Genomic DNA, 19,259 nt, shown 5'->3' with positions numbered 1-19,259 from the left:
GGGGCAATAATCCCGAGGAGCGGTGAGGGACAAAAAAAAAAAAAAAAGCCTGTTATTTGTCGGGAAGGACCAGGGCTATGAGATGCAGGGGATCATGTCCAGAAGTATGGATGGGCCAAGGTGCAACCAAAAAGCCTCACAAAATACGCCTACCCTTCAGACTTCTGAGTGTTGCGTGATGTGCCTTGTGGCAGCGATGAGCATCGCTCGCAGAGGCAGATCCGGCAAACAGTGAGGGGGCATGTAGTTGAGGGAGAAAGTGGGTTGAGAGGCTGGTGGGGGGAGGGGGGGACCAGTGCTGGTGGAGGGGAGGCGGGGATTTTAAACACAAGGGAAAAACCAGGTGGGAATGAAAAATGTCACTCACACTCTATGGTGGAAGTCGCACTGCGTTGCCCGTCTTCTGGAAAGAGGGGTATATCAGACCAGAACCCGGATTTCGTGGGGTGTTGAAGGTGGTGAGGGGTGAGGGAGGCTTTATCAACACAATGATGAAAGGGCCTCTCGTGGTGGAAATGATGGTCAAGAAGACTTCTGTCCAGCAGTTACACTGCTGCTTCTTGGTGCAATGGCAATGCTGATGACTGTGGATGGATGGAGTGCAGACGGGGTGCTTGCTCCTCTTTCTATGTTTTGTACTTGATGGGATGGGTCAGGCCGACTCTGCGGGAGCGTCGCGAAACAAGGTACGTACCCGACACTTGCCCAATGAACGCGGGCGAGCTCTTGGAAATGCAACTGGGCGTGGTACTTGGACTGGATGTTGCGGAGGACCATGGCCTGCGCGGGAACTTGTGGATGGCGAGACATCCCGGAGGGGGAGGGGGTGCGGGGTGCGCGCGAGCCGGGGAGTGCGGCCAGAGACATCCGATCTTGGGAGGGACCAGGGTCCCAGTGTGGACTTTTCTGGGCACCCGAAAAAAGCGACCAGGGAGGAAAAAAAGACAAGACATCGGACAAGAAGCGAAGCCCGGGCCTTCTCAGGCGGCGGGGCGTAACGGACCAGGGAAGCAGAGGCTCGAGCCGGGATTGGATATGCATCGAAGCCGGCGGCAGAAGCATGGCTGGCCAAGGGGACCCCGAACGGAGACACAGGCTCGCTGCTACCTCCGTTTTCTAGAGAAACTTCTTGTGACTGCCCGGGTACATGCAACGGCGCACGAGAGCTAACGGCAGCGCTTCTCTCGGCCAGGACATGGCAGCAAGACAAAGGCACCCTGGGCTGAGCTTGACTCGCACGCCCCCAATAGGAGCCATCAAAGCTCGTCAACCGGCAAGAGAGAAAGCCCCTTGGACGCGCAATGGTAGCAATCCGGGATCGAATCAACGATCGCCCGCCGGGGCCGGGTGTGAGCCTCTCACTGCCGTCGCGGCGCGGCCCAACATGGGTTGGAATCGTCGGCGGATGCATCGACGGGGGGCGTTGCCCGAGTATCACACTAATCGCGGAAGCTCCCAGAGAAGCTCCTCGGGGACGAGAAAAAAGAACAAGGCGGCGGCGTACCCAGCAGGGGTGAGAACGAACTGCGGCGGCGCATAGGACGAGGGCTGCTGAGCATCATGCCCTCATGATTGGACTGGAGGGAAGGAGTGGCCGTGAAAGGCCGCCCTGGCGAAGGTTGGGCAGAAATGGGTCTTGTGGGCATCGATACCCAAAGGCATGCTGCAGTCCAGTGGCCTGCCGCGAAACCGCATTTGCTCCCACACCCGAGAAACGGGCTTGGCCAGGGTTCACCCCCGAGTCCCCGTGAGCAGCGGGCAGATACCCCGTGAAGGCGGACCCCCGTTTCTGGGCGGCGACGCCATTGATAGCAGCCACTATCCGACAAGGCGGGCGAGTTCCTATGCGCAGCCGACCTGTGGGGTGATGATGACTGCGACGACGAGCGCGAGAGGCGCCGTCGGCGCTGAACGCCGTGATTGCTCCTTTGGTGTTAGCAGTTCCCCAATACGTACCGTACATCGATGTACGGACGTTGATACGAGCGATGGCTGGCGCGGGGGATGGAGAATCGACCGCGGCACAGTCCAGCTTCGTCTCAGCACCGCTACACTAAGGTTAGTGGCGCGTGGGGCAGTGGTGATGGTGGTTGAGATGTGGGATGTGGCTGCTGGGCTGCTGGGCTGCCGGGCTGCCAGACCTGTAACCACACAGCGTCCTGTGTGCGGAATGGTCTGTGGGCGAGTTATTCGTCAATGAAGGCTGCTGACGGCACGCAGAATCTGCGAACGGGTTCTCGTCATCGCAGTATGCCGTCCAGTCTCGTTCCTCACCACCGCGGCCAGGCATGCACACCGTGGGCTGTCAGCTGTCGCCGGTGGCGGCTGGCGAGCATGAGGGGCCCTGGCTCAGTGTCCTGTGAGAGCGCTCGATGCCGACCCCGTTCCCAGTTCCCCTAACGAGAGAGGAGCGGCATGCCGTGCTTCCCTCCCCGTTCCAATCATCGTCAGGCCGCTCCATTAATGAGAGGGCAGGTGCCAGTGCAGTTTCCCCCTCCCCCCTTGGCCAAGCCGAGACGGTCGCACCGCTTTCTAACGGTCGACTCACGTGACGTGGCCCAACGTAGCCATTTCCCTCTCCTCCGTGCCGGCGCCTTGCCTTCCCGGTGTTCGAGAAGCCCATCGATCCGACGGGACTTGTCACTGTGCCATTGCGGCGCTCTTCCCCCCTCCCGTCCCCTTCTCCGCACGCAGCACAGCGTCAAACACAACAACAATCACAATTCCACCATCGGGCAAATCCCCCCTCGTCTCTCGCGCGCGCCTTTGTTTTGCAAATCCCTCTTTCGCCGGCAACAGCACAGAAAACGGTTCCAATAGAAAAATGCGGTGGCTGGGCGCAGCGCGTCGCCGGCTTCCCTTGCTCCACCGTCGGCGCGTCAACTGAACGGAGCGCTTGCAGCTGCTGAGGGCTGCTGACCAGTCGCGATGGCTGCCCAGGCCCCGATGTGCTGCTGGCCGCATATTCCGAGGCCCGCGCCATGTCGACCCAAACAAAAGCCCGCCGCCCATACCCAACGCAAAGAGTCGGTGTGTTTCGTTCTCTGACACGCGAAGGAACGCGTCCGTCGGATCTTGAGCCGGTCCCAAAAGCCTCCGCGCGCAGAGCGCACGATCGCACGACCGCCCCACCCTCGCTCTGGCTTCGCCTTGTCTGTGATCACCTGTCAGGTGCCAGTGGCAGTCAGGGCAGCGAGACAGTTCTGGCCGGCAGGCGTCACATTCAGGACGTCCAATGATGCCGGCGACAATTCACCTCACTTCGCCCGAGTCACAGCCGTTCTGAGACGATGGCACTCTGAATTACCGGCTAACTTTGTGATCAACCTGGATTAGGAGAGTGTTTTGGAGATGAGATGCCGCCCTAGGCGCCCGTGAACACATTCCCGGCTTTCTCACAACAAATCCACCGGGCGAGACCCAGGGGCGCGACCCGAAATCGCCCTCTCTCCATAGCAGCCCTCATCCGGCCCGTCTCAGTCTGCCTGTCTCTCCGCGAAGCCGGCAAAACAGGCAGATCATCTGGCGTTTTCTCGGGGGATTTTTTTTCACTATTATTTTTTGTTGCGACGTGAATCCGCCCACACGGCAAACCTGCCGGATGGGCCTGCTTGCGGGCCCAGTTGCAGCACCGCGGCCACTCAAGGGAGCGCAATCCTCTACTGCCAATCACTGTTCCGAGGCTATCGTACGCAGTCCTGCAGGTTACGGGCCCGACATCTTTGGGGTCGCCGAATCAAGTACCATCAGCCACGCGTGACGCCGCCGTACCGGTGTACTGGGAACGTCCTGAATCTCTCCCCCTCCCCCCCCCCCTTTACCCGGAATTCCAGACCTCTGCAACTGCATCGAACCATCCTGCTTTCCTGCTTCATCTGTGTAGGCAAATATTTGTTGGTTCCAGTGTCGAGCTTCAGAGCATCCGGTTCGGCTCCGATAGTTCTTGAGAACTATGCACCTAAATTCCTCTCCGGAGTTGTCACGTCAACCGAGGAGACTTCGACGAGACGCACTCGCCGGGCCGTCAGACATAGCTGCATGCAATATACTAGAGGCATGGCGCCGAGGCGATCAAGGCCCAATATGTAACCGCGACGAGGTCCCTTCATGCCGGCATCCATCTCATGAGCTACGACTGCATCGAACCAAGTGTCAGTTTCCTGCCCAACGGCCGGGTCTGCCAATACAAAGTCGATCACAGATGCGTTTTAGCATGCTCGCGCATGCTTTGTTGCAGCATGGTGACGTTAGGCTGGGAGCTTCGTCGGGAAATGTGAAGCAGCCTTCCTATTTGTCCCCTATTTCTGGGGCAGTATGCTCGCCAGTCGCATCAGGGCGGTCAGGCGAACATCCCGAGGTCGGCTTCCGCTTGTTTGCAGCCTGACTGACTCATAGTTTACCCTCGCTTTCAGGGGCAACCGTTCTCCCCGCTGTGCACAGTTGAGCAAACTTGCTCCCTTCCTGGGATGAAGAGTGCTCTTGGAGAATGAGATCTGAACGTACACCCTCCGAGGCATTCATCCACAGTTTCTCCGAGGCATCCATTCACAGTTTCACTTACGTCCGTTCGTTACACATGGGACCTCGCTACCCGCCCACTCTGATTATGATCCCACACAGAAGCCCCGTCGGGCCGCTTTGAGGAGGGCTTGACAGCATGAGGAAGCTGAGAGGCTGCAACACCGAGGAGGTATGAGTGGCGAGCGGTGAGAGGTTGCGGTTACGGTTGCGGTTGCGATCCCGGCCTTCATCGGCCCCGCGGTGTCTCTCTCACGGCCCACTCAGTGCACCGTTACTCCGCCGGCGTGAGCACCGGAAGCCGAACCATTTGTCTGGAAACCCTCGGATTGCCCCGGCGGTGCATTCCCAGAAGAGAAAGAGAACGACGCAGCCGTCATGATGAGCCCGAGACCCGGCGATTCTTACTCAACTCTGACCAGATTGAGGACCTTGCCGGCGTCGGTCAGCGCCTAGATCCCGGAAGTCTGGGTCACAGGTCCCACGACTCGTGCAGGCTGCTGCAGCAAGGACGAGGAGCATGCAGCTTTATCGGGGCAATGGCGCCGTCGTCGCTTTCTTGCTTGGGCTTGGCTTGCAGCACTGGTGGTTTTTCAGGCGTGCAACATGCAGCGCCAGGGATGGAGGACCCGCGCGGCGGCGTAAGCAGCCGTGTTGCCTCTCGTGATCGAGGAGTCCGGTTCGTGTTTGTTTGTTTTGTTGGCGCCGCGACGGACGGCCGGACAGTTCGGTGTTTTGGGTAAGAGGCGACAGGGCGCAGCGCGGTTCAAGCGAGCAAGCAGCAGGCAAGCAAACGCCAAGCAGGCGGGTTGGCTGTGGAAGGAGTGAGGTTATAACGGACTCTTTTGGTGGCTCTGTTTTTATGTTATAAATATCTTGCCTTGTGAACCAACCCGTCTCATGGAAAGGTGGATCAAAAGGCAGCTATCCTTCTGTTTCACGCGCTTCTCCGTTGGAAATACGGTGCGGAAATATTTTCCCTATTCTCATGAATTCTCTATCTGGTCCGTTCGTGGCCCCGAGTAGCGGTGAAGATAATTCGGGACGGATCCGGAATTAAATCCCAACACGGCGTTTTACGCTACAATCCAACCCCTGACCCTGACTCCGCAAGGAAGCCAAGAAAATCGGCGAATCGAAGAAAAAAAAGAAAAGGAAAAAAAAAAAAAAAAAAGCCCCCTTGCTCGGCTGTGGATTTCTTGTTCCTCGTGGCTGAAATTTCCGATTCTGGACTTCACACACCCTACCCATGCGTCGACATGGCCCCGATCAGGCAAGCATCAAGCAAGCATCAAGCAGGTTGGTTGCATGTGTCTGGGGTGTGGTTGCCGAATCGCCGGGCCCAAGGTCTCCGAGGATGAGTCAAAAGTTCAACATCACACTTGGGGTGGAGGGGGGTAATGGAGGGGGGGACTGAGACAGCAGCTGAGACTATCGGCTAGGGGATGCAGATGCTATCGGTTTTGAGGACTGTTGGTGAGGGGACCGTGGATGCAAAGGACGGTCTGATACTGTATATGCTGCGCTGCTGCTGCTGCTGCTGCTGCTGCTGCACGATTCGGGTTCGGACGGCCGTTGGTGCTGCTCCTGCTGCTGCTGCTGCTGTTGTTGTTGTTCCTCACCGCCCTGCTCACCCTCAAGCTCGGGATTGCTCTTGTTCAGCTTGGGTGTTCTCGGTCGTTCGGTCTGCTAGGCGAGCTAGCGCAAGCCAGGCCAAGCCCATTCCGTTCCGTGCCATGCGGACGGGGGACCGGAGAGCTGAGTGAGTGAGATTGGGGGAGTGAGAATAGACACCGGGCCGGGGGATGTGTGGACGATCGATTTACATGATTACCTCGCCGGCTGGTGAGAGTGAGCCGGCATACGCTCTAGTGCCTGCTCAAGGCCAACCCATGTCTGGGAGTATGGGGCTCAAAATCATGGCTGTGACGTGCTGTGCCCGCTCCTCGCGTCACCATCCTTCCACTATGCTCGCAAGCGAGCAGCGGCTGTTTGAAACAGCCGCGCGTTCCTCCGCAGTCAAACGAGGGCGGTGTCTTGAGTTTCTTGACCGCCAGATGAGGAAAATCCTGCTATCGTTCTCTTCATCCTTACTGCTCCACTTGACGCCTGGTGTGTGCAGGCGAGTAGCTTGCTGGGGTTGGGGAGATAGAGGTTGAACGGACCGGATTGGTTTTTTAAGGGGATTTACTTTCGTACTAGTATCAGACTGGGTCGGACAGGATGTGATGCAAGGCTGTCTCAAGAAAGCGATATCAAGCGGCTAAGGAAGAGTTTCTGAGTGAGATCAGCAGGATACTACACCGTCAGTTCTCGAGGTAGGCATCAGCCATTCGGAGAAGGGACCTCGTGATGGTGCCTAGTCTGCAGGTTTGGTTTCATGGGTGTTCTCTGTGCGAGGGTGTAGACCGCCACATTCCTCGTCCGTCTTCAGTCCTCAATAGCATCACAGGACGCTGCTCAACCGGTACGCAGCAGGCACCTGCAAAGCTGGATCTCGGTGCTTCATGGATATGCCATTGGGTTCAGCGCTCCTGGCGAAAGATGCCTGTTTCGCTGGATTCGGATTAGAAAGATGGAGCATGGGGCAAAGAATGGGTGGTCAGGCACAGCGGGAGCACATATATTTCCCTTGCTAAAGGACCATGAGGGTGTTATCGCTGTTGACTATAGCATGCACCTGCCTCATAGGTACAATATAGGAGCCGAGGATCCTGACTCCCAGGTTTCGGCCAACCCTTTTGCGAAACTCTGTACAGAGACAACTGAGGCTAACCCCGCAAATTTAGCCTGTGACTGACTCCTCTCTTGCAACCTATAGAGCCCCCTATGCATCGTTCCACCCGACTAGTCATGGGTGTGACTGAGGGAGTGAATACCTAGTCGTCCGGGGCGCGAAGAGCTTGTGTACCATACCACTGGTCAGTCTGACAGGAAACAACCCCTCTTGACACAACAATGAGTAACTCCAAAGGCCGCCGCACCCAGACCTTCTCCATTGTGTTCCCATGACACCATGCAGTGATGGGAAGGGTCAGGTTTAACACTCGCAGGCCAACCTCTTCAGCTCATTCCCCGCATCTCAGCAGAGAACCGCCAACATGCCATGCCTACTGCGCAGGAAATGTGCCCTGGGACAGGCATGCCGTATAGACACCACGTGCTCGGCAGACCATGTGACAGCAATGTTCACTGGTTGGTCGGATGCCAGGCTGGGGGGGAAGTATTGGCGCCCATTCTGTGCACATTGTTGTGATACAGCGTCGACATGGCCTAGGAAGACCCAAAGTCCCAGAGACTGACAAGCAGACTATCTTTCTCCTCCGGGCTCGGCCCAGCCTTGGTGAATATCCTCTTGGGAATCATATACTCCACAACAGGGGGCTTCTTGACCTCCTTGGTCATTTCCGCCTCAAGCAGCTGCGGTGATGTTAGTACCGCCACCGAGGTGAGGTGCCTGGAGCACTTACACTGCCGTAGGAGTGGTCCAGAAAGTCCTCCAGGCTGTACGATTGCTTGGTAAACTGCTCCGAGATGATCTTGGCTATTGTCGCGACATTGGGGTGATAGTGAGACTGCAGCTGCACAATCTCCCAGAGACAACTCTCAATGGCACGCGTCTCCATCGGGTCTTGCTCGTCTGGCAAGAACGGATCCTCGATACCCTCACTCTCTAACAGATCTTTCTCTTCTTTTGTCCGAGGGACACGATGCATCATGAAGGTCGTGAGAGGATGCTTCTTGAAGAGATTGTAGAACCATGGCACGATGACCACAATCGCGCTAGGGGGCGCGTTGAGCGCCAGGCGGGCTAGGCGCTTGATGAAACTCGCTACAAGCACTGCGGGAAGATGAGACGACCCGAGAAAGGTGTCGAGGAGGCGGAAGAAGCGCGATCGGTACTTGGAGTGGAGGATGTCGGCGTCGAGCAGCGAGTAGAGTTTGGTGTAGAACTCGGGGTAGTCAAGGTTGCGCTCCTGTATCAGGTAGAAAACACCAGAGAGCGCCAGGAGTGAGATGGAACCGCCAGAGTTGTAGCAATCCGTTAAAAAGTCCATCAGCAGCTCTGGCTTGGTAAACCACGGTGCGATCGAGGTTGCCATGACCTCTAGGACTTTTTTCCTCTGCTCCTTGCTAAGGCCAAGGTGCATCAGCGCTAGCCAAGCCTCCTGAGCCTTGATCTTGTGTTGAGATAAGGAGCGCAGCGGGTGCTTCTTCTTCTGTGGGGGTTCAATATAGAAGTCCTCGAGTGATTCGCTCGAGTCAGGCACATCTTCCATCCCAAGCAACACCCCGAATACGTTATTCCGGACATCTTCGTCGATAGAGTGTTCCCGGTCTGTCAAGAAACCCCTGCTCAGTGTCAGTAAGGTTTCCGAATCCCAAGGTGAATGCAAGAGCGCCTCCGTACTTGATGGCTTCAAACGTGTAGAACCGAATGTCGTCATACTCGTCAATGAACTTCTCGGAGAACTCCTCCCGTAACTGCTCAACTGGGGACTCCAGAACAGCTGCAACAATCTCGGAAAAAAAGTAGCGCGGGAATACCGGTTCCTGCTTGTCGTTGAGGTGATGTGCCTCCGCCTTCAGCAGGGCCATGGCTAGCAGAAGGCCGTTCAGCGCCGACTTGCTGCTCCGGAACATGGACAGCAGAACTTCCCTATAGTCTGCTAGGCGGTCCTGGAGCCATTTCGTGACGGTGGCATCCTTTGCCGACGCATCCTTCTTCTTGACCAGGGTGCCCGAAGCGAGCAGTCGAATGAAGACGCGGCACAGAGCTTCGGCAGCAGCCAGTGCGGTCTTGATATCCTCGGCCTGCTTCTGAGCGAGTTCGATTAAGGTCGCGATGTTATTATAGTGCTTCCTCGACTCGAGTATCTCGTTTTCGAGGTTCTGGATATGCTCCTCGCGCTCGCCGCCGTCGTCGTCTTGGGATTTCCTCCGCTTCTTGCTCTGGGCCCCATTCTCCTGGCGTTTTCTCTTGGCCGAACCCTTGGATGCGACATCCCCTACGGACCCGGGCATTTTGGCTGCCGAGTCAATCGAGCCGTCCTGGTGCTGGCGTGTAATGTTGCGCTTCAATCTTCTCCTCCCACCAATTGCGCCGTACCTGCGATGGTTCGGGGCTTCAGCAAAATTTAAGTGGGGCGTGGCCGATTTGATGGGATTTCGACATTTGCCAAGCAGAAGTGCTCCCTTATCATCAGCTGGCCGTGCACGTGATACGACCACGGCAAAGAGCCGGGCCAACGTATTCCGTTAAAACCTCAATCCGCACTTGGCACTAGCAGCTCCGATCAACGTCAAGCCGTCCACAGACCTTGATATCCTATCTCCCACAATGGCGTCCCGCTTGGCGAGAAGTGCTGTCGGTAAGTCGCCAGAAGCTGCGCGCGGCCAATTGATGCGATGCGGGCGCGAACGAGTATACCTGAGCTGACCCGAGAGCTCTCGCAGGGGCTGCCCGCTTGCGACCGACCATCGTTCCGCGCGCTCTACCGGCCGTCTCGACCCTCGTCACGGCGCGCAACAACTCCAACGTCCCATCCCAGGACCCCAAGACCAAGGCCCAGTCGATCCTCGATGCCCTCCCCGGCAGCAACCTGCTCTCCAAGACGGCCATCCTCTCGTCGGCCGCCGGTCTCTCCATCTACGCCCTCAGCAACGAGTACTACGTCATGAACGAAGAGACGGTCGCCGCCTTCTGTCTTCTCAGCGTCTGGACTGCCCTGATTAAGTTCGGTGGCCCCATGTACAGGGAATGGGCCGAGTCGCAGAACGAGAAGATCAAGAACATCCTCAACTCTGCGCGTGCCGACCACACTCAGGCCGTCAAGACCCGCATCGAGGACGTCAAGCAGATGTCGGGCGTCATTGACGTGACCAAGTCTCTCTTTGCCGTCTCCAAGGTCGGTTGGGTCTGCCCCCTATCACGAAGGCCAAAAGCTGACACGATTCTAGGAAACCGCCAAGCTCGAGGCCGAGGCGTACGAACTCGAGCAGCGGACGGCCCTGGCGGCCGAGGCCAAGAACGTCCTGGATTCGTGGGTGCGGTACGAGAGCCAGGTCAAGCAGCGGCAACAGAAGGAGCTTGCGCAGACCATCATTGCCAAGGTGCAGAAGGAGCTCGAGAATCCCAAGGTCCTGCAGCAGATTCTCCAGCAGAGCGTGGCGGATGTTGAGAGTGAGTCATTTTTTTCCTCTTCTCTCCCGGTGCCGCAAGAACCATCGGTAGCTAACAAGTCGCCGCAGGGATCGTGTCTTCCAAGGCTCAATAGACAGCTTCTCAGACAGAGTTACCAAGCGAGATTCCCTTTGTTGTACCAGTGTCCATATACACCCCTGTGCATTAGCCCCAATACAAAGCTTTGATCTTGCTTCTACGGCTCTGCAAGTATATGTCCCGCCCTTCTATAATCCAAAGCCCAGGACCCTTGTGCCAAAAAGCTACTAGTTGATGTCATTGTTTCGTTTGCCTGTATCATGCCAAGCACAGACCTGCCCCAACCGGTCGCTCGGGGCATCAATTGAATCGATCTAGGATGCATGACGGGGAGTGAAGTCAAGAATGGGGAGGGAAAAGTGGTGATAGACCACAAAGAAGGCCATGTGGGGAGCTGCCCTCGAGATGGGTTGCACTAGGCAGATTTGAACTGCCGTATGGAAAAGGAGGCTGCCAAGCAAGCCCTCAGTATACTCCTTGTGCGACACCAATTCGGGCTCTGGCCAATGGCGCTCTCATGGGTTTGGTGGGTGGGTGCACGAGATAAGCCGTCTCTTAGAGATATCATTGATTCCATAAGCATTTCAATGTTGGGCATGCCAAGTGAGACAGCCCGGCATTGGAAGTGAGCGCTAACCCAGGTGCTAACCCAGGTGCTAACCCAGGTGCTAACCCAGGCACGAGCTTTGCCTTTGTCCCGCGGGAGATTGACAGGCACAGCTTGTGCTGTTGGCCTGCTCTGCTCCCTTGCGCTCGATCGAGTGGGGCACAATCTGGTAAGGCTGCTCTAGACCCCGTTCCGTCGCGGGGATTCTTCACGATCAAAAGACCTTTCGCCCCTCGTCGCATCAATTCATGCAACCTCAAACAGTGATGATATCATAAAGCTCAGTAACCCGGCAGGAACACGAATACCAACCAAAGCGATACTGTATGATAGCCTAGTAAATTCCGCTTGACACTGTGTATTCGGCGTTTTCGCATCAAAGCGGGGATCGTGCACAATCAGAGCATGCGCTCCTGGAGTTCTAATTGAACAATTCACAACTCACAACTCACAACTCACGTCAACACAAGGCCAAGAGACGGTCAATTAGCCCCATAGGCGAAGGGTTGTCATAGGAATTTAAACCAGCGAGGAGCGCACACTCTTGAGGAAAAGGACATGAGTGACGGCCCGGCCCGGCGACCTAGCCACGGCCGCGTCTCAGTCCCCAGCGGCAGCACTACCAGGGAAAGCAGCAACCTGAGCGGCGGCACCATCACCGCCTCCCCGACCACGACTGCCCGGACACGCGCGATTCGCATCCAGGAACCCCCGGAGCGCCGTCCCCTGCTCCCCCAGCGCGCCGCCTTCCCGCATGACCTCGACGGCGACGTCTTTAGCTGCTTCAGCTACACCACCCCCACCACCCACCGCAACCTCCCCGTCTACACTAACATCCACCGCATCCGCCGCGATATCATCTCGGTAGTCGAGGACTACCTGTCTCTTGAACAGCTGCGCGACGTCCGCCTTAACGTGAGCGTCATCCGCCCGCTGGTCGACAAGCTCTACGAGCAGGACGACATCTCGATTGTCTACTGCCTGCTGGTGAACAGGGCGTATTTCTTGAGCGAGCAGAGTCACCTGAGCAACCGGCAGAATGTCAACTTTACGCGGGCGACGCTGTGCGAGTTGATTGCGACGCGGATCCTGAGGCGGTTTAACGAGGATAACGAGGGGCCCCAGAACCTGCTGGTGCTGGCGCATATCCTGATCGCCGGCTTTGAGCCCTTTCAGAATGCGCCCGAAGAGATCCGGCGGGAGGTGAGCGCCTCGACGGCCAAGAACAAGACGTTGCCAGCGCTCGAGGTGGCGATCCTGAGCGAGAGCAGGGTGTTCTTGGCCAGTACGAGCTGTCAGAAAGTGGTCGATGCCATCTACCAGGGCCGCGTCATCTACACGCCCTCGAGCTTCATGGACTTGATCCCCGACCGCTACAAGCAGCGCCCCATCTCGTTATATAACCCAAGAGAGGCGCCCCTGCTCAACCACTACCGCCTCGTCGTGCCGAGGACGAGGCATTTCATCGAGATCATGCAGTTTATCATCCTCCTCACTCTGTATCTCGCCTTCATGACCGAGCGGGACCCCTCGCAGTTCAGCAAGCTCGAGGTCTGCTTCACCCTCTACGCGCTTGGATGGGTCTTGGACCAATTTGCGACGCTCTTGGAGCATGGTTGGTATGTGGACTGGGTAGTAGGTCTAAAGGGCGGCTCTGGCTAACCGCTTCCCCCAGGCACGTGTACGCGCAGAACCTCTGGTCGTTCCTCGACGTCATATTTGCCGTCATCTACTCGATCTATCTACTCATCCGCATCTATGGCTGGCGGATCGGTAGCGTTGAGATTGGTTTGCAGGCTCTCGATGTGCTAGCCACGGGCGCGCTAGTGCTCGTCCCTCGGCTCGCCTTCAATCTGCTCTCGGACAACCTGTTGTTTCTGTCGCTGAGATCCATGATGTCCGATTTCGCCCTGCTGACGGCTCTAGCTATTTGGTGAGCGACTGCATTGATACGAATTGGCGTGGGTACGCTAGGTACTGACTTCACTCAAGGTGTTTCGTCGGTTTCTTGCTGTCGTTATTCTGGCTCGGAAATGGCGGGTTCTCTGCCGCGTAAGTCTTGTCCCGGCCTTGAGCGACATCACAGCTTTACTGACGTACCGTAGAACTATTAGCAAGTGGATGATCTACATCTGGTTCGGCCTGGACGGATCGGGCATCCAGTACTCGGTAGGCTTCATAGCACCTTTGCCACCAAACCAGCCTCAAGCACTAACGCCTCCAGCCCGACCTCCACAAGATCCTCGGCCCCTCTCTAATGGTCATCTTCGCATTCCTCGGGAACACCCTCTTCCTCACCATCCTCGTCTCCATGCTCTCCACCACATTCAGCAACATCGTGAACAATGCGTCCGCCGAGATCCAGTTCCGCCGCGCCGTGGCGACCCTCGAGGGCGTCAAAGGCGACGCTATCTTCGCCTATCCAGTACCTTTCAACATCCTCGCCTTCATCTTCCTCATTCCACTCAAGATGTGTGCTTCGCCGCGCTGGTTCCATAAGATTCACGTCACGTCCGTCCGCCTGGTCAACCTCCCCCTCTTGCTCTTCATAGCCCTCGCTGAGCGCCGCTCCCTTTGGCCCGTCAGCACGTTGGGCCCGCCGCTGTCCCCGGCCCCGTCGCTCGTCAGGCCAACCGTCAAGACGCGCCGCCGGTTCTGGGAGAGGTGGCGCCCCACGTCGCACAGCGACATTTCTACTGTCTTTGAAGTGCCCCCGCCGGATTCGGTGCTCAATGAGATTGCCACCGATGACGAGTTGACTAGGCATCTGATTCGGAGACAGTTTGCTCCGAGGGGGGCTCATACTGAGGTGATAACTCAGCAGCCGCAGCAGCCGCAGAAGTTGCCGCCAGATGAACACCATCAAGGTCAAATCCCTCCGGGGCATCGACCGGTGAGCAGACGGGATAGCATTGCGCCGTTTCCAGGGCTTAGGGCCGAGTTACAGGGCGTGCTTAGCGAGAGTGATGAGGTGAGCGATATCACGTCAAGGTTGGAGACGCTGGAAGAGAGTATGCAGAGGATCGAGGGGTTACTGGAGAAGCTGGTTGGCGGCAGTACTACCAGTAGCAGTGATACCGGGTCGGTAGCCGCAGAAGGGGCTGAAACGAGCGGGCGGCGGCCGACGCTGGTCGAGTTGAACAGGGAAGCTGAGGAAGAGTGAAGAACGGGAATTCCATTCATTGCAGCGAGGTGTTTGGGTTAAGCGTTGTGCCGTTGGTCTAATCATGCCTGGAACTAGAAATAGTAACAAGACAAGGAAACGGATTGTCACCTGCCCTTGTTGCACAGATGATTACGGCATCTTGACTTGAATTCAGATGGACATTGTACGAATGCGTATAGAGCGCCATCTCCGTCTCCAACCTGCCTTCTAACCGTAGCCCTTGATTCTCCTCCCTCCACGCTCTCTTGCGCCTTCCGAACAACATCGTCCACCACTTCCTGGAATCTGGTCCCGATAACCACTCCGATGCCAACCCAGCATAAACACACTCGCTTCTCACGCAGTACCAGTACAAGAGCCCACAAAAAGAATGTGCCAAGTCCACCACTACCGCGACTTCCACTGCCGCCACCGCTGGGCCGTTATCGCCGTGCCGTGCTACCCCGGCATGGGCTTCGATACCTGCCCGGACTTCATCAGCGGCCGGGCAAAGCCCGTGCCGCCTCGGCTTGTTGCCATGGGCGAGCCTTGTCCTAAATGGTAGGGAATGCCTCTTTCCCCCCACCCTGTCACATATCCCATGCAATGCTTGCTGTGGTGACGGGGTTTGTCGAGTCGATGCTTATGTCCTTGTCCCGCGTTGCTTTAGTGACCTCCGAGGCGTGTATGACCGAAACCAGATACGCATGGTCTCAAAGACTCGGAGTGGGTTTCGCTGGGGCCTGGGTCCCAACAGGACGGATCCGGGGTGTGATGTCATGTGTTGCGTGATGTGAGGGTTGGGGTCAATGGAAGAGATGCATGGGAAGGATGGCTTGGTATGAGGGGAGGGATGGTTCGGCGCGAGGGGAGGGACAGGCGATTTGGTTACTAGTAGCTATCCATTATCTGCTTGCTCGGATCATCAGGATGGCGAATCATGAGGAGAGGCTGTCGCTCCCAAGCAATGAGTTCTCATTCAGTGGTGTCTGATGGTTTGATAGGGTGTCGTGGATGGCTTAGCTGCGAGTTGTGAGATGGGCCAGGTTGTGGATGAGTAACTCGGTCGTCAATTTACTAACATATGAAACCAGCTCACAGTGATTCGAGCGTACCATACTGCCCTTGCAATTCGAAAGTCCGGGCTTGTATGAACGAACCATGATTTTGAGGGAAACAGGCTGTAAGAGGCATGTCTACTTGCAGTGGCGTGTCAGGGCCAGCGCCCTGACCCTACTCTCACCTTTCACTCATGCAAGTTAAACGGAATGTCCCTCACAATCGCGAATGCTGCCGTTCTCATAACAAGCACCTGAAAGCTTGGTCTCTCCAAGAAGCGCCAAAATCTTCATCTCTAACTCTCATCACGTGCCCAACCCACCGAATTTTACCAGCATTTTCATACCCCTCTTTTACATCTTCTCCCCTTTCCGCACACACACCCCCAAATCGGGCCCAAAACTGAAGCCATCACCACTCCACCTCTCCCCCCTTTCCCCAAAACCGCCCCGAGATGCTCCCGACCCCGTGCACCTCGCACGTCCCCTACGCCCGCGTCTACGAGCCGGCCGAGGACTCGTTCCTCCTTCTCGACACGCTCTCGTCGGCGGGCGAGACCGCCTTCCTGGCCGGCCGCTTCCCCAGCACCGACTACGGGTGCCCCTTGGTCCTGGAGGTGGGGCCCGGCTCGGGCGTCGTCCTCGCCTTCGTCGCCGCGCACGCCCAGGCGCTCTTCGCGCGGCGCGACATCCTCACCCTCGGCATCGACGTCAACGGGTTCGCCTGCCGCGCGACCGTCTCGACCGTCGCCAAGGCCGTCGCCGCGGCGCACGCCGACGAGACGAAAACGACGATGGCGGAGGCGGCGGGGCCGGTGGCGGGGCCGGGCGGGGAAGGAAAAGGCGGGCACGGCGTGTTCCTGGGCGCGGTGCAGGGCGATCTGACGGGCGCGATGCGGCTCGGCGTGGTCGACGTGCTCGTCTTCAACCCGCCGTACGTCCCGACGCCGGAGCTGCCGGCTCTCCTCCCGGCCTCGACCCCCGCGCCGGGCGGAGGGGCGGCGTTCGAGGAGGACTCGCGGCTGCTCGCGCTCTCGTACGCCGGGGGCAAGGACGGCATGGAGACGACGGACCGGTTGATCGACGCGCTGCCTGCGGCGCTATCGGAGAGGGGGTGCGCGTACCTGTTGCTCTGCGCGCAGAATAAGCCCGAGGAGGTCAAGGAGAGGATTCGGGCCATGGAGCGGGGCGAGTGGAAGGCCGAGACTGTCGGGACGAGCGGGAAGCAGGCGGGGTGGGAGAGGTTGCAGATTGTGCGGATATGGAGGGATCTGGAGTAGCCCCGTGTGGTTTACATCGTACGACGCAAAAATGAACAAGTAACGGGGGTTTATTCTATTGTTGCTTTTGCTGGTCCTGCACTTGGTGAGTAAGACGACCCGACGACGACGTTGTTTTCCTTTTTTCGGTGCCTGCCTGCGAATGCCAACGCGAGAACAGGACCCCCTTGGCATCTTTTTCAAGAATCCATCCTAGAACGCCATATGATTACCTGCCGCCTAAAACTGTGCCGTCCAAACAGAGCAAGCCGGTAAAGTCATGGTCGACTCGTCTAGATAGCTTGTTCTCATCCCTGCGGCTCCTCCCGTTTGCCAGTCCTGGTCGCTAACCCTCATAGAGCCATCCACCGGTGATCCCATCAAACATTAACCAGCAGCCGCTAGCGCCAGAGGATAGAGAGCCGCCGTGACTGATTCCGTTGCAGTGGCCGCTCCGCCAATACGAAGCCCCAGAGTCCGGAATAAGACGCCGTTCCACTTCAACATCCCTCGTGCTGCGGTTACTAGGATCGATTCTTCTAACCCCTCCCCCTCCCGCGGCCACCTCTCATGCCGCGACCCCTCCCGCGGCCACCCCTTCCGCCCCTTCCACCGCGGTCGGCCTCCTTGCGGGCCTTATTCTTGGGCTTGGGCGCGTCATCGATCAGCAGCGTGTCCAGCGGCAGCGAGTCGGGCAGGATAAAGTAGCGGATGGTGCTGCCGCGCACGTTGAGCGTCTCGAGGGGGATGGCGTCCTGTCCCTTGGGCGTCATCTTGACGTTGCGGAGCGCAGTGTTCATTTGCGGCGAGACCGAGGCGATGGTGCCGTGGACAATCGTTCCTAGAGGGTTGGGAATAAGTTCAACGCCGAGGTAAATAAAAAGGGAACAGGGACATACCATTCTTGAGCTCGATTGTCACCGTCTCGTTGGCGCATTTCATCAGGAATCTACATCATGGGCGGAGCGGAAAGGACCCAAATCGTCAGCCACAAAGTCCATCCCTTGCGTCGCAGCGGCCGAGTTTAGGTATGTACGATCAGCTGGCTGGCCTTCTCATTTTGGCGACAGACTTCAGCACGCGTCGTGGAGGAGCAGGCGTGGGAATGAGAAAAGGTGCAGGGGGCGGGCCATCAATGCAGGAAAAAGTTGCTTACCTGACCAGCTTCATCTTGGCTGAGGTTGGGTGGAGACAAGCAGCCTGCTCCTACTGTCAATCCGTGACTTGGATGGGGTGAGACGGTGTCGAGGAGCTGCCGTGGTGGTAAGTTGCTGCTGATATCGCAGCTTCGATAGCGTCTCGGTCGATGGAGCTCACCCAGCGGGCGGCGTCGCAAGGGCGTGAAATTTGAGATCACGTGTTACTGCACGGGTGAAAACTAGGGTCTTGGAGACGCAGAATACCCCGCAATTCTTGAGCAACACCTGAGAATGACGTTGTGGTGACTCGGTTCTCGTCGCGTCGCGCATAGGATCTCATCCGTCTCATGCAAGCGGATTGTGTGGGTTTCACTGCAAACGCGGGCGTGGGTTGAACCACTCCACAAGGTCTCTGCGGCCTGTTTATGTACGTTAGACTGTCTCGACAGCCGCCGGTATCTTGGTTGTTTCAGACAATACCATCGCATGTACAAACATCTTCAGACCAGAGTCCGGCCGACACTATGTACAATCCAAAAAAGCGCTCTGCCGTATGGCGACCCTCCCCGCAGACCAACGCCTGTCCCCCCGCGTGGTTTCCCTGCTGGCATAGCTCCCCTATTTGTCCTTCTCGTTCTCTGACACCTTCTCCCATTCATCCTCGGTGCTGACGCTGCTCTTATGGCCCTGGCTCGGGCTAGTCACTCCCTCGGTGGCCCTAAGCTTCAGCTCCCCTTGCGTCTCTACCGGCTCCACCACTGTGCTGGCGGCCGCAGGCTTCGGAGGCGGCCCTGCCGCCTTGCGCAGGCTTGTGGTCGATTTTGTCCCTTCCACCTCGGTCTCACTCTCGTCTGATGTCGCCGGCGGCGGACGGGCCGTCGGGGCGCGGCGCGCCTTCTCTTCCTCCTGTATCTGGTGTTCCTTCAGCTCGCGCGCAAACCAGTTGATTGCCGCCCAGAGGCCGCCGCAAAGCACAGAGAGCACCATGAAGTGCACGCTGTATGTTGCGAAGAGCAGGCCCGCTAGCACCACCTGAAGGGCGGCGAATGTGACATTTGTAGCCACCAGCAACGTCGGTGTCGGGCCCGGGGTAAAGATAGACTCCCAGAGACCTTGGATGAAGGATGCCATGGTTGCGACCGACTCGGGGCCAAGGAAACACGGGTTCGGAAAGCTTGAGAATTGTGGAGGGCGCTAGTTTTGGTGATGCTGCGTAAACTGGGGAAGTAGCAGGGGGTCGGTTTTTCTGTGCGTAAGATTCTTTTAAATGGTCCGGGTTCTAGATATCGCGTTTCGATTCGCATTCGAGA

At 57.6% G+C, this 19,259-nt stretch overlaps 6 protein-coding genes across 6 annotated transcripts; 3 read left to right on the top strand and 3 right to left on the bottom strand.

Moving 5' to 3' along the window:
• Window positions 1–7,791: 7,791 nt before the first annotated feature.
• Window positions 7,792–9,543, bottom strand: NOC4 (Maturation and nuclear export of 40S ribosomal subunits interacting protein; the record flags this gene model as incomplete). Its single annotated transcript, XM_071057037.1, has 3 exons — window positions 7,792–7,938; window positions 7,989–8,871; window positions 8,930–9,543. The coding sequence occupies 3 exons, from the start codon at window positions 9,541–9,543 to the stop codon at window positions 7,792–7,794; spliced, it is 1,644 nt and encodes a 547-aa protein (XP_070913138.1).
• Window positions 9,544–9,859: 316 nt separating this feature from the next.
• Window positions 9,860–10,796, top strand: ATP4 (atp4 subunit B of the stator stalk of mitochondrial F1F0 ATP synthase; the record flags this gene model as incomplete). Its single annotated transcript, XM_071057036.1, has 4 exons — window positions 9,860–9,890; window positions 9,976–10,427; window positions 10,480–10,702; window positions 10,771–10,796. 4 exons carry the CDS (start codon window positions 9,860–9,862, stop codon window positions 10,794–10,796), a joined length of 732 nt encoding a protein of 243 aa, XP_070913137.1.
• A 1,110-nt stretch (window positions 10,797–11,906) lies between these two features.
• On the top strand, window positions 11,907–14,511 carry MFIFM68171_01613 (uncharacterized protein; the record flags this gene model as incomplete). The annotated part of the gene is made up of 5 exons (XM_071057035.1): window positions 11,907–12,967; window positions 13,024–13,281; window positions 13,341–13,400; window positions 13,454–13,517; window positions 13,573–14,511. The coding sequence occupies 5 exons, from the start codon at window positions 11,907–11,909 to the stop codon at window positions 14,509–14,511; spliced, it is 2,382 nt and encodes a 793-aa protein (XP_070913136.1).
• A 1,495-nt stretch (window positions 14,512–16,006) lies between these two features.
• Window positions 16,007–16,831, top strand: MTQ2 (S-adenosylmethionine-dependent methyltransferase; the record flags this gene model as incomplete). The annotated part of the gene is made up of 1 exon (XM_071057034.1): window positions 16,007–16,831. The coding sequence occupies one exon, from the start codon at window positions 16,007–16,009 to the stop codon at window positions 16,829–16,831; it is 825 nt and encodes a 274-aa protein (XP_070913135.1).
• Window positions 16,832–17,349: 518 nt separating this feature from the next.
• On the bottom strand, window positions 17,350–17,980 carry smd1 (Sm snRNP core protein Smd1; the record flags this gene model as incomplete). The annotated part of the gene is made up of 3 exons (XM_071057033.1): window positions 17,350–17,651; window positions 17,710–17,759; window positions 17,967–17,980. The coding sequence occupies 3 exons, from the start codon at window positions 17,978–17,980 to the stop codon at window positions 17,350–17,352; spliced, it is 366 nt and encodes a 121-aa protein (XP_070913134.1).
• Window positions 17,981–18,567: 587 nt separating this feature from the next.
• Window positions 18,568–19,080, bottom strand: PKR1 (SMK killer toxin resistance protein; the record flags this gene model as incomplete). The annotated part of the gene is made up of 1 exon (XM_071057032.1): window positions 18,568–19,080. The coding sequence occupies one exon, from the start codon at window positions 19,078–19,080 to the stop codon at window positions 18,568–18,570; it is 513 nt and encodes a 170-aa protein (XP_070913133.1).
• Window positions 19,081–19,259: the final 179 nt, after the last annotated feature.

The sequence above is a fragment of the Madurella fahalii genome, assembly GCF_045866475.1.
Source record: "Madurella fahalii IFM 68171 DNA, scaffold_1, whole genome shotgun sequence".
NCBI lineage: Eukaryota > Fungi > Ascomycota > Sordariomycetes > Sordariales > Madurella > Madurella fahalii.
Note: the sequence above shows the minus strand (reverse complement) of the source record. Positions and strands in the feature narration are given on the sequence as shown.